General features: G+C 55.4%; 2 protein-coding genes across 2 annotated transcripts in view; one reads left to right on the forward strand and one right to left on the reverse strand.

Moving 5' to 3' along the window:
• The window catches only part of RAB3A (RAB3A, member RAS oncogene family), a 26,156-nt gene extending 18,085 nt beyond the window's left edge, over positions 1-8,071 (forward strand). Inside the window, exons 3-5 of the mRNA XM_032782829.2 lie at positions 2,228-2,346; positions 4,658-4,782; positions 6,342-8,071. Coding sequence (XP_032638720.1) covers positions 2,228-2,346; positions 4,658-4,782; positions 6,342-6,532 — 435 coding nt within the window. The 3' untranslated portion in view covers positions 6,533-8,071. The remainder of the gene's footprint in view (positions 1-2,227; positions 2,347-4,657; positions 4,783-6,341) is intronic.
• On the reverse strand, positions 7,874-11,405 carry MPV17L2 (MPV17 mitochondrial inner membrane protein like 2). Its single transcript, XM_032782830.2, has 5 exons — positions 11,141-11,405; positions 10,197-10,367; positions 9,352-9,428; positions 9,155-9,283; positions 7,874-9,018 (listed from the first exon to the last, which is right to left on the reverse strand). The coding sequence occupies exons 1-5, from the start codon at positions 11,325-11,327 to the stop codon at positions 8,938-8,940; spliced, it is 645 nt and encodes a 214-aa protein (XP_032638721.1). The 5' UTR covers positions 11,328-11,405; the 3' UTR covers positions 7,874-8,937.
• Positions 11,406-11,565: the final 160 nt, after the last annotated feature.

Consider the following 11,565-nt stretch of genomic DNA (forward strand, 5'->3'; position numbering starts at 1 on the left):
CAGTCGGCACGGCACTTGCTCATACAGGTGCTCCAGTATGATAGGTCAAGCAAGTCCTTTAGTTGGCCCAGCGTCCACTTGCGGCATACCCTGGCCCGGTTGACCAGTTGTAGGTATGTGACTCACGTTTACGCTGATCCTGGAACCTTTCGCGGTACATCTCAGGGTCAGCCCAACTCTGCGGGAGCAGGGCCGTTTGAACAGTTCGTAGTCCCCCCGCCTCGCGCCCTTTAGCGGCTGTACACCTCAACCATGGAGTTCAGTAAGGGGTGAGAACACGGTGATCTGTCTGCAGGCGCAACCCCGGCAGCTCGCAGTTCTCAAAGGCCGTCAGGAAGTATCTATGTCCTCCCTTTACGTCGGGGCAGGCAAGCGCTTATCAAAGCTCTTTGTAGGCTTGAGTCCCCCTCACTCACCGCAGCCGGGGCCTCCCGTCTCAGCCGGGCCAGCTCCAGTCATGTTTACGCTGTTTCCTCCTCTCCGCTCATGTTTACGTGGTTGCTCTCCTCCAGCTTTCCGCTTTAACGTAGCTCCTGCGTCTCACTTCTTCCTCTTCCAGCCACAGCTGCTCCAAGATGTCGAGCCGTCGCGCGGAGGATCCCTGCGGGGGTGGCTTCGCTGCCAGGATCCCTGCTGGCCGGGGGTAACGGTGCCCTTGGTATCTCGCGGGCTCCTCCCTGCTTCCCTAGGCCTAGGAAGGGGGTTCGGGAAGCCTCATCGCAGCTGACCATACCCCGGGGGGACAGACCTGGTGACTGCGCTGCATCTGCCAGGCTGCTTCCTCAGAGACAGGCTCCGGTCTCCCTCCTCAGCGGGCAATCAGCTGGTCCTTGGTCAGCCTCCCGTTGCGCAGCCCCTCGCTTGCCACAGCTCCAGCAGGTCACAACTGCGCCCTTGGCGTACATCTTCCTGCTGGCCACTCACAGCCGTGCTCGCCGCTCCCACGGTTCCGGGGGACCCTAGTGCACCAGCCTCTTGAGTCACCACCTCTCGCCAGGGTCGAGCTGCAATCCTCCGCCTGGGACCGCTCGCTGAAGTCCCGGGGGATCCTGTTACTGCAGTCTTTCACTGGCACGCACCCAGGGCTAATCACCCCTTCGTTTACTGCTCCCATCACTTACTGCAGGACGCGCATCCACGGGGTGCAGTAATCCCACCGCTTCCACCAGTTGTCACGGAGTCTGGGGGTTCCAGCCTGCTCCCTCTGCTTGGACCCCACAATGACTTTTATCCAGCCAGTAAAACAGAAGGTTTATTGGACAACAGGAACATAGGTTACAGCAGAGCTTGCAGGCACAGTCAGGACTCCTCCATCCAGTCCTTCTGGGGGTTCAGGGTGCTTGGATCCCAGCAAGGATACTCTGAATTCCGCCCCACAGCCCCAAACCCAAACTGTCCTGCCTTTCCTCCCGCCGGCCGAATCCTTTCTTCCCTTCCCCTCCGCCCAGGTGCTCCCCCCTGCCGGGTTCGGGTTACAGGCTGAGCACCTGTCCATCACCTAAAGACATCCCCTGCTTTCCCGTTCCCCACACAGACAGTCCCTACTCCATCACAGCCTGTCCCTGGAGCTGGGCGCGGAGTGTGGGACCAGGCTCCGTTTGGCATAGGGACGGGTTGCTATGGCAAATCGCAGGCAGCTCCGCTGCAGGCCTGACTGAGCCTCCCAGCCCCCTGGGAATCCCCAGTGACAGGGAGTCACGGTCCCCCCCCCCTTACCCCCACTCCTGAGCAGGGATCCCTGGAGGCCCCATCCCCCGTGGCACACTCAGGGTTCCTTGGCTGTGATCTCACTGCCGGGCTTGGGAGTGGGTGTGTGGGAGAGGCGCTCTGCCGTGTCCTGCACTCCCAGCCCAGGAAGTGCCATACGGGGCAGTGGGGCGCACTGGTCTGGCCCTGTGCCCTAGATCATTCTGGGTGGGGGTCAGCGGCCCTGGGAGGAAGTTCCAGAGACTTGGCTAAACATTGGATTTTCCTTCTTTAAATCTCAGAGGCAGGATCCGTCTCGCAGTGCTGGAGCTCCGGGGCAGCACGGGAGTTAGGGTGGGTTCCCACGTCCTTCCTGCCCTTAGCTCCGGCACCCCGGCCCAGGGCCTGCCTCTGGGCTCTCCCTGGACCTGGCCGTGCTTTGTGCTGCGGGGGCGGTGGGGTGTCTCCAAGGGACCCTTGAATTACTCAGGGCAGCTCCTGGCGCTGCTGCTCCCAAGTGACCCTGCTCTGGTCTCCCCAGGACACCGCAGGCCAGGAGAGGTACCGGACCATCACTACTGCCTACTACCGGGGGGCCATGGGCTTCATCCTGATGTACGACATCACCAATGAGGAGTCCTTCAATGCCGTGCAGGACTGGTGAGCAGGTGGCTCTGAGGGCACCAGGAAGGGAAAGTGACACCGAGCCTTGGCACTGCCGTGCCAGCGTCTCATTAGCAGAGCCAGTGAGCCAGGGGAGGGGGCTTGGAGTGAGGGCAGGAGCCTCTCCAGCGTGCTGGGGGAGCTGTGCAGAATCAGCTGGGACCCGGCAGCATGGCCACTCAGCAGGTGTCTAACTGTGCTTCTGCCAAGCCCCAGGCCTGAACGCGCCAGCTGGACTGTGTCGCCGGGACCCCTCCCCCATGCCATGTCTCTGCATGCCCACGGACTGTGGTACCACTGGGAGCACTCCCTGCGCGTGGCAGCTCTGCGGACAGCACAGACTCTCTGCTGCCAGCTGGTCACCAGGTGCCCTCTGGGGCCTGCTCTGCTGCAGAGCCGTGCTCCTAAGGGGCTGCTGCCTTCTCAGAGCTTGCCAAGATGTTCACCCACTTACAATCCTCCCCTGCCCTCTGCTAAGGAAACACCCTTGGCATATGCACCCCTGCCTCCTCCTGGGGCTGCAGCTTGGACTCTGCACGGCTACTGTTGGCCATCTCTCCGCTGCAGCCCCTACCCCATTTGAAGTGGGTGTTTCCTACCTCTGGGGAATTACATCTCTGCGGGGTGGGGCCGGGAGCCGGCCTGGCCTGCGATGCCCCCAGCTCTTGTTGCCCAGAGACAGGGCAAGGTTTACTGCCTGGAGCTTTTCCCTTCCCTGTGCACTGTGGTTCCTGGCCTCTGCCCAGGTGTGAGGGGACAGGGGCTGCGTGGCTTGGTGCTTTCGTGCCTGGCAGCCGTAATGCAGCCTGCATGACTCCCCCCCACAGGGCAGTCCCCTGGCCTTGAGTTCTGTGCTGTCAGCAGCCTGGCTAATAACCTGCCCGCGTGGCTGTGGCTGCGCCTGAGCCAAACCAAGTGCAGCCCTTGCAGAAATTCTGGGCCAGGAGCCTCCTCCCCCAGCCCACGACAGCGAGACGAGCTCAGAGCCCCCAGGAACACTTCTGCAGCAGGCCAGGAGAGCGGCACTGAGCCGGGCGCCAGGGTGCCCCGAGCTAGACCTGGGATCTGGGCTGGAACGTGTCCTGTTGGCCCTGAGCCTGGCTGGCTGTTTGGGCTGCCCACTCCCTCCCCAGTGCAAGAACGAAACAGCCCCCGAGTGTGTTCAGAGAGGGGCCGGTCAGTCTAGCATGGCCTGGTTCCCACTTCCCCAGGCTCTGCTTTCGGCCCTGGATCACTGGGAATCTCAGAAATTCACCCTAGTGCTCTGCCCCCCTCTTCCCCCCCACTCTTGCCCAGGCCTGCTGTGTAGCTGGAGAGTCCCACCTATGTGCACAGCTCCTGGCCTTTAACCAAGCCTGTGTTGGGCTGATCCTGCAAGCCCGTTCCATGCAGCTCACGCTGCTGGTGGCAAGCTGGCTGGCTCGGGCCGCTGGCAACGGGGTCCCGAGCTCTCCCCCTAGGAGGCTGGTTCCCGGATGGGCAGCGACTGAAATCCTTTCCCACCCACTGGCACTTGGTCCCCAGGTGCAGAGAGCAGGTGAGTGTTTTCAGCACACTCAAGTGCAGCCCCCCAGGTGTGCCCCTCGGGGCCGTCTCTGCCAAGAAGCTGAAGCCCTGGACACCCCAGCTGGGGACGCTAGGGCCAGCTGCAGAGCGGAGTGGGAGAGGAAGGGAGCACAGCTTGCCCTGCTGCTGTCTATTCTGTACTAGCCGTGCTGTGCCCAGGCTGCTACCAGCACTGCAGTTGAGCTTTTCCGTCTCGGCTGTCCCCATCCTCTGCTCCCGCTCTCTGGTGCACTGACCACCAATGCATCGTGCACTGGTTCCTACAGTAATTTTCTCTCTCTGCCCCATATTTTCTACTTCTTTAGTCTCTTCCTGCTTTGCTGGTTTCTTCACATTCTGTGGCTGCAGCTGTGGTGGGTCTTTGTAGCTCTCGGACATGCCCTCTGGCAGTCCAGCTTTGATGGCTCCAGCTAAGAGGCTGAGGGGTGAAGGCCTCTTGCCGCAGGCCCAGAGAACCAGGCTCCAGTCTCTGGCTGGGATTTGAGACTCTTGGTCCAGAGTCTTTAAAGGTATTGATGTATTGCTATGCTCAGCTCTGCAGTGCCTAACTGATTTAGGAGCCTACATTGCATTAACTGTCAGTGGGATTCTGGTTCCTAAGTGCCTGAATCATTTTAGGCATTGCAGCATGGAGCACAGCACATCAGTGCCTTTAACAACCTGGGCCTTCGTCTATAACCAGCTGCCCACAGCCCTGCTGTCTGAATATTGTGGTTATTTGTTCTTCTACTGCGGCTTTAAGGTCAACCCAGATCAAGACCTATTCCTGGGATAACGCACAGGTGCTACTGGTGGGTAACAAGTGCGACATGGAGGATGAGCGAGTTGTGGCATCGGAGAGAGGGCGCCAGCTGGCAGAGCACCTGGGTAAGTACAGGTTACTGTGCACGCGCCAGTCTAGGTAACGGGCTGACCCTGCAAAGTTCCGGCTGGCGACGCTCAAGCCCTGTTAGGACTTGGTCTTATGTGGGCAGGTGAGGGTTCCAGGCATTGCCGAGCTGTTGGGGCTTTGCGCTGCCTTGGACAAGAGCAACTCAGAAGCCAAGTTCTGGGCCTGGGAAGGTTCTTTGGCCAGTTGAGCAGCAGCATCTGCTGCCCCAAAAGGCATCTGGACTGAGAGATGGCAGTAATGGTGCCCTGCAAGTCTGGGAAGCATCTTTTAGGGGGCTGACAGGAGTGGGGAAGACGGGGTGTGCTGCACTCGTATGGCAGGCACAGACCTGTAACCCTGCGAGGTGTGTGAGTGGTGGGTGGTGTGGTTGTATGGCAGGCACAGGAGCTGTAACGCTGAGAGGGGACCTGTGTGTCTTTCCTGTCGAGTAATGTAAATACGACTCATTGCACTTGCCATAACTCTGTCACTATGTAGCAGCATGGCTTCTCTTCTAACAAACACTGGTGCTGGCTGGGCAATTACAGTTTTTCGATAACTGTTTCTATTATTGTAACAACCCTCCAAACCCTGTGTTTACTGCCGTAAAGTGGTTGGAAAACCAGTCGGCGTGGGTGGATTTCCGAGCAGGTTAAACCCAGTTAGAACGTGGGGCAAGTCTTATGGATTTATAACTAAACCCTTTTCCGTGCAAAGCATCCCATTAAAATTTAACAGCCCAGAGGAGGAGCTGTAAAACCCTTTAAAAATTCAGAGACCTTCCATATTTATTGTGAGCATGACGAGAACGGGCTACAACCAGGAGCCTGAGCAGCTTGGAGTGGCCCCGCCCGTGGACTCTGTTGCCTGACTGGAAGGGACCTGAGCAGTCAATGTTAAGTTTGCAATAAGCAACTGGTATCAGTGTGCTGGCGTCTAGTCCCCATCTTTACATGGTCAGTCAATCAAAGAGGCTTGGGTATTTTCTGGGCTTTGTAAGCCAGGGTCCCTCGCACGTGGGTCACTGCAGGGAGGCCTCTCTCCTAGCTGCGCAGAAAACACTCAGCTCTAGGGGTGCTGAGCTCTGCTACTTGGTTCTAACCTGGCGGAATCCAGGCCCCGGATCTCAGCTCTTGTGTCGGAGACGCTGAGCTTGTACAGGTGCCTTCCCCTGGCTGACCTAGTTAGCTTAAATCAGCAGCTCCCGCGATGGGGAGCAGGAGCCTGAGCTGAACATCCCAGGCCATTTAACAGAGCTGGGGTGACCTCACTGGCCAGTGATGGTCCCCGGCTGCTGACCCTGCCTGTGAAACCCCTGCCTGCTGCTGAGGTTGCCTTGTTGTTTTCCATGTACATTTGGGGCCATGTAAAAGTAATGACTTGGGATGGATTCATTTCCAGGGTCTTTAATTATCCCAGCTAAAAATCCTTCCCAGGGCTTAGGAATGGTTTGGTAACTTGCACTGCAGGGCCCCTGTTGGTGAACAAAGGCCCTGCCTTGCCCCAAGCCCCTCCCGGCTGCCAGTCTCATGCTCTCCCATCTCCCTTTGGCCAGGTTTTGAGTTCTTCGAAGCCAGCGCAAAGGACAATATCAATGTCAAGCAGACGTTCGAACGGCTCGTCGACATTATCTGCGAGAAGATGTCCGAGTCCCTAGACACGGCAGACCCAGCAGTGACTGGCGTGAAACCAGGGCCACAGCTGACTGACCAGCAAGCACCCCCCCACCAGGACTGTGCCTGTTAGAGACGGCAGTACGGCCCCCTCTGCCCGCCTTGGCCACGTCACCCTCCAAGTAACCGGTGCCCTAGTTAACACTCAGTTGTGCTCCCACTTCAACACCCCAGTCACTAGGTCTGGTGGGGTGGCCCATAGTGATGAGTTGTCTGTCCACTCTCACCTTGTAGGGTTTGAAAGGGCTCTGGCCACCCTTTCAGAGTCTGCAGGTTCCACGGGGTGTCACCCTTCCCTTTCTGCTCCCTCCAGTTTTCCAGCCTGGGAGGGTAGGAGAAACTTTTTTGTTGTTTGCTTTTAACTAGTTCCTGATTGTGCCCCCTTATTTATATAAATTGTCTGTCGAGCTGGAAGTGCGGGGGTTAATTGCAGAATCCTGCATTAACCAGCTGACTCAGCTTGGCCAATGTGGTCATTAGCTTCCTTCCTGCCTAGGTGGATCCTTGCTGCTGGGTGGTGGGAGAAGCCCTGCTCAAGGGAGAGCAGCTTAAAGGACTAGAGTCCTCTTGGTGTAGCATCTCCTGATGCTCCTGAACAAACAGCCCTACCCCCTGGAACCAGAGACCTGCTCCCTTAGCTGTAGTGCTACTGAAAGGTGATGCGTTGGGGTTGCAGTTCAGCCAGCCAGGGGCTAGGGGTGGATGTGGATTTTAACCTTGACAATTCAGTCACTTACTAAAGGGTATGTCTAGATCCCAGTGAGGCACTAGTGCAGGTGGTTTGTCAGAGATTTGTTCCAGGCCTGTCTTTACACCTCCCCTTAGCTTGTTCTCCTTGCTAGCTCAGAGGCCTTGGCTGGCTGGAAAGCCGCTTGACTTTCATTCCTCTGCTGCTTTGTTCTCCCCCACCACGGATGGCTAGTTCCTGACTATTGTATAAATAGATGCTAATTTATGCTCCTGCTGTCTTCCTCCTTGTACATAAAAACAACCTTCCTGTAAATAGAAGTAGCAAGTGACCATTGTGTGACATGCTGTGCTGTGGTTGAGCAGATGTATTTATTTTATCAGTGTGGTATTAACCTGCTTGTGAATATCACTTTGAAATCTATTATTTCAAGACGCAGCTGAGTAAGGGCCAAGGCACTCCTGTACCAAACTAGCCCCAGGCTCGTGGCAGAGGAGCACTGGAAACCTCCTGCTAGAGGAAAAGCTTTGATGGCTTGGCTCAAGCAAAGAAACAGGCACCAAACTGCTGCCCCCTTCCATGCTGGGCGTGGGGTTGACACCCCAGCTGCAGGGGGCGAGTTTGCTACAGGCCTCGCTGTTCCTTGTCTGTTACTCTAGCAATGTCTTGTTGTGGAGACTGTGAAGCAGTAGATAAAATTCTATCAATGCCCAAACCCAGTGCGTTGCTTCCCTCGATTTATTTTTTTGGTGAACCCTCTTTATTTTACAGATACACACATCCAACCTCCTATTTTTGTGACGTTTACTTATATGGAAAAAACTACGCTGTATTGTACAAATGTCAAACGTGTCAAAGTACAATTCCCTAACGATCACTGTGTTCAAGAGCTGTTGTGACGAAATAAATTAATGCTGATCACAAGTCATTGGGGGTGAGTCCTCGAGGAGAGGGGCTCAGGCACCACACTGCTGCATTAGTTCCTGTCCTGGAACGCCCTAGCTCTGTGAGGCCTCACATGGGCTTGCACTCACCAGTCTGTGACTGGAAGGGACCCCAGCTACTCCATTGCTGTTTTCTCTTAAGCCTGGACTGGGGCTCTTTCCACAAAGCTGGGTCTGACTGATCCAGGCTCCCCCCTTCAAGCCTGAACTTAGATCAGTGTTTGTAGCCACTTAGCCTGGCTGCAAGGAAGACCAACCCCATAGCTGCAGCTCCCACTTCCTAGAGTATGAGCTTTAAATTTCCATGCTGGGGTGCAGTTATTGTTTCTAAAGACAAGCTACATCATTAAGGTCTCATATAATTTTTTTTTTAAGTGACATTTTGGCACATCACCATTTCTAGCAAAATACAGTTTTCAGACACAGTGAGAATAAATTAAGTTGGTTCTAAATCACAGGATTATTTTAAGGATCGTGGCTCACTTAGTGGCAAACAGTAATGTGCTGCACCTGCCCCGCTTCCCCAGAAGTCAGAGTCATGTTACGCAGCCTGTTGACACATGATTCTTCATTTTAAAAAGTCACTGGGTTTGAGGCTAGGAAGTTAAATGCTAACTCAAAAAGCGACCCCCCCATGTTTCTTTTCCACACCCAGCTGGCTGGGTCGGCCACAGGACAATCGTAGCGATTTGTCTCTAGGAAGCATTTTGTTCACTTGATCAGGCTATTTTTTCTGGGCTGCATGGGAGCCAGCTCCCACCCCAAGGAACAAATCTGGAATTTGCACTTGATTGGCATCTCACAGGAACAGATGGAACCAGAGCAGCAGTCCTTGCAAACAGCTTGTCAGCCTCCAGTTTTCACCCCAGTGTGGTGATGCTGAATGCTGCTCTTCAGCTCGGCTTCGGCCCTGAGTGGCTGCTTGTGCTACAGACGCAAGAGAAGAAACTGACTAAACCCTGATTCATTAAAGGTTTGCTGGAGCAGCAAAGGCTCCAGCGCATGGGATTAGTGGCTGGGGCGCTTATGGCACCCTGTGATGGCCTTTCTGGGTAATACTGACCCTATGTTTGAGGTAGGCAAGGTACGTGTCCCAGCCCAAGGTCACCACGTTCACATAAATCACCCGATACTTGGGAGGAAGGAACAGGAAGTTAATCACCTGAGCTGCTGGCCAGACGCACCAGTCTGCCTGGGAAAGAGAATCAAGTATTAAGAAAGGAGAGAAGGGGGTGGGGGAGGGATTCAGAGCAGCCTTACCTTGTAAAATTCCCAGAACTTCTCTCTCAGCTCCTCCCAGCTTTCCTCCAGCGTCTGGCCCTCCAGCAACCCCATCCCTGTACAAGGCACAATTGGCTTCAGGTGAGTGAGCGAGCAACCCTGGCCTCCTGCTTTACAAACAGACCTTTGATCCTGTCCCCTCGTGGTCATCTGGGAAGATGTAGCAGCACCTTGGAGGCAGTAATTCAAGGAGCCAGCAAGTGTGATCTTTAGTCTCAGCAGGCCTGGGACTTTGCTGGCTCAGGTTTTCCCAGCTGTATGGGGAGTTTAGTAAGGCAGGGAGAAGAGGTATTGGCTGTGCTTTCATTTAGCATGGCAGCCACTAACCCATGCTTGCTGTGAGGTCTGTGTTTGTCAGACCAGAACATGCATCCCAAGGGCTCTGTTCTCCCTGTCAGCTCCATGGGGCAGTATACCCCCCAGCTAAAGGGAAAACAGGAGGAGAGCTCGCTCTCTGAGTCAGTGCAAGTGCAGCTGCTTAATGCACATGTTGGAACAGAGCCTGGGCACTGCACCCATGCCCTGGGGGAGGACACGAAACCTCCCGCTGCCCAGCCAAGGCAGGGAAATAACCTCAGGAGTAAGGAGCAGGCCTGCCCTTTCACATCCAATCACAGGCCCGCTTGGTGCAGCAGGGTCTCAATGCTCCCTGACTGACAAGTGTTGGCACTGGCCACCGCCAGCAGACAGGACACTGGGCTGGATGGACCTTTTGGTCTGATGCCATATGGCCTTTCTTATGTTCTTGTGAGTGATGGAGAAGGCAGACGTTTGAATAGTCTGTTAGTACCATTTACATGAGAAAGTGATACTAAATTTTTTACCCAGAAAATACCAGCTTCCCAAGGCCGGAGATGCTACGATCTGGTCAATGAAGACTTTCTTCAGAACAATTTTAATTCCTTTTAATCCACTTGCAGGAAATGCTCTGTCTAACCAGAGATACCAGTAATGCATTAATGGGCCCATGCTGCAGCCAACAGCAAACATCCGAGCTGCAACAAAATGCCACCTTATTAATAAACGCAAAGGCCCAGCACAATGTCATCATGCATTATTGACACAGCCCGGGAAGCGCATCTGTCCCTTTACAAAAGGTGGATGTTACCTGCCTCAGGCAAGGACACAGATATGCGCACAGGTACAGAGATGATGGCAGATTTCAGTCTAGAATATTCTGAATGCTGCTTTGACTCCCAGCAAAAAAGGCCCTAAAAGCAGAATGGTTAAAACAGCAGCAGTTCCCCAAAGGTTGGACATTGCTGGGAAGACTGGCCCTAGCAGCTGGCAGACAGCACGCAGAAGGAAGGCTGACCTAATGAGCACTGGGCAGGGACTACGGAGAGCTGGGTATGATCCCCACATCTACCACTGACTTGTGAGCGATGCCGGGGAACTCACCTCATTCTCTCTGGCCCTCAGTGCCCATCTTCCTTTTCTGTGTGGTTCTGACCTGTTCAGGGCAGACGTTCTAGCTTGCTATGTGTATGCGGCTTTACCCAGCAGTGGAGCCCCTTTGCGACCACAATAAATAACAGAGTAGACCCCACATGCTGTTTCCAGCCCCCTACTCCCACCCAATGCTGCCGGCAATATAGGCCAAACAGCAGGAGAAATCACGGGCTGGGCAAAGCCAGGCATGAAGCTCCCCTCATTCCATTTAAATGGGTCAGAGGCAGCTGGTGACACTGGAGCTCTGTGAATGGGACGTGCCCAACCCGCCTGCATTACAAGAGCTGGCTATCAAGCAAGCACACAGCAGACACACCTGTGCGGCCCAGCGCCCGCTTCCGCTCCGGGTCCTTCCTCATTTCCCATGTCTGCTGGAGGGTGTCGCCAGTCGCCAGGAGAGCTCCACAGCTCACAGTATTTGTAACTAGAAGGAACCGGCCTCTGAAAAAAGGCTTCCAGTAGCCTGAGAAGCCAACAAACATCTGTCTACCACGGGCAAGCATCGTTTGCTCAGCAACGAATCCACGTCAGCCAGGTTGCTCATCCAAGCACCAGCCGTGCCTGAGCCAAAGAGAAACAAAACGTGCAGGCTGGGGGCACCAGTGGCAGCATGCCAAGCTGCTGCTCACTTGGCGCTGAAGCACGGGCCGCTCAGCACCAGCTGTGCTCCTCCCGCCGCCCCACCCCCCCAACCAACCAACCACTCCCTGCGCCAAGCTCCAGCCATCTCCTGAGGGGCGC

This window comes from Chelonoidis abingdonii, chromosome 11 (assembly GCF_003597395.2).
Source record: "Chelonoidis abingdonii isolate Lonesome George chromosome 11, CheloAbing_2.0, whole genome shotgun sequence".
Taxonomy (NCBI): domain Eukaryota; kingdom Metazoa; phylum Chordata; order Testudines; family Testudinidae; genus Chelonoidis; species Chelonoidis abingdonii.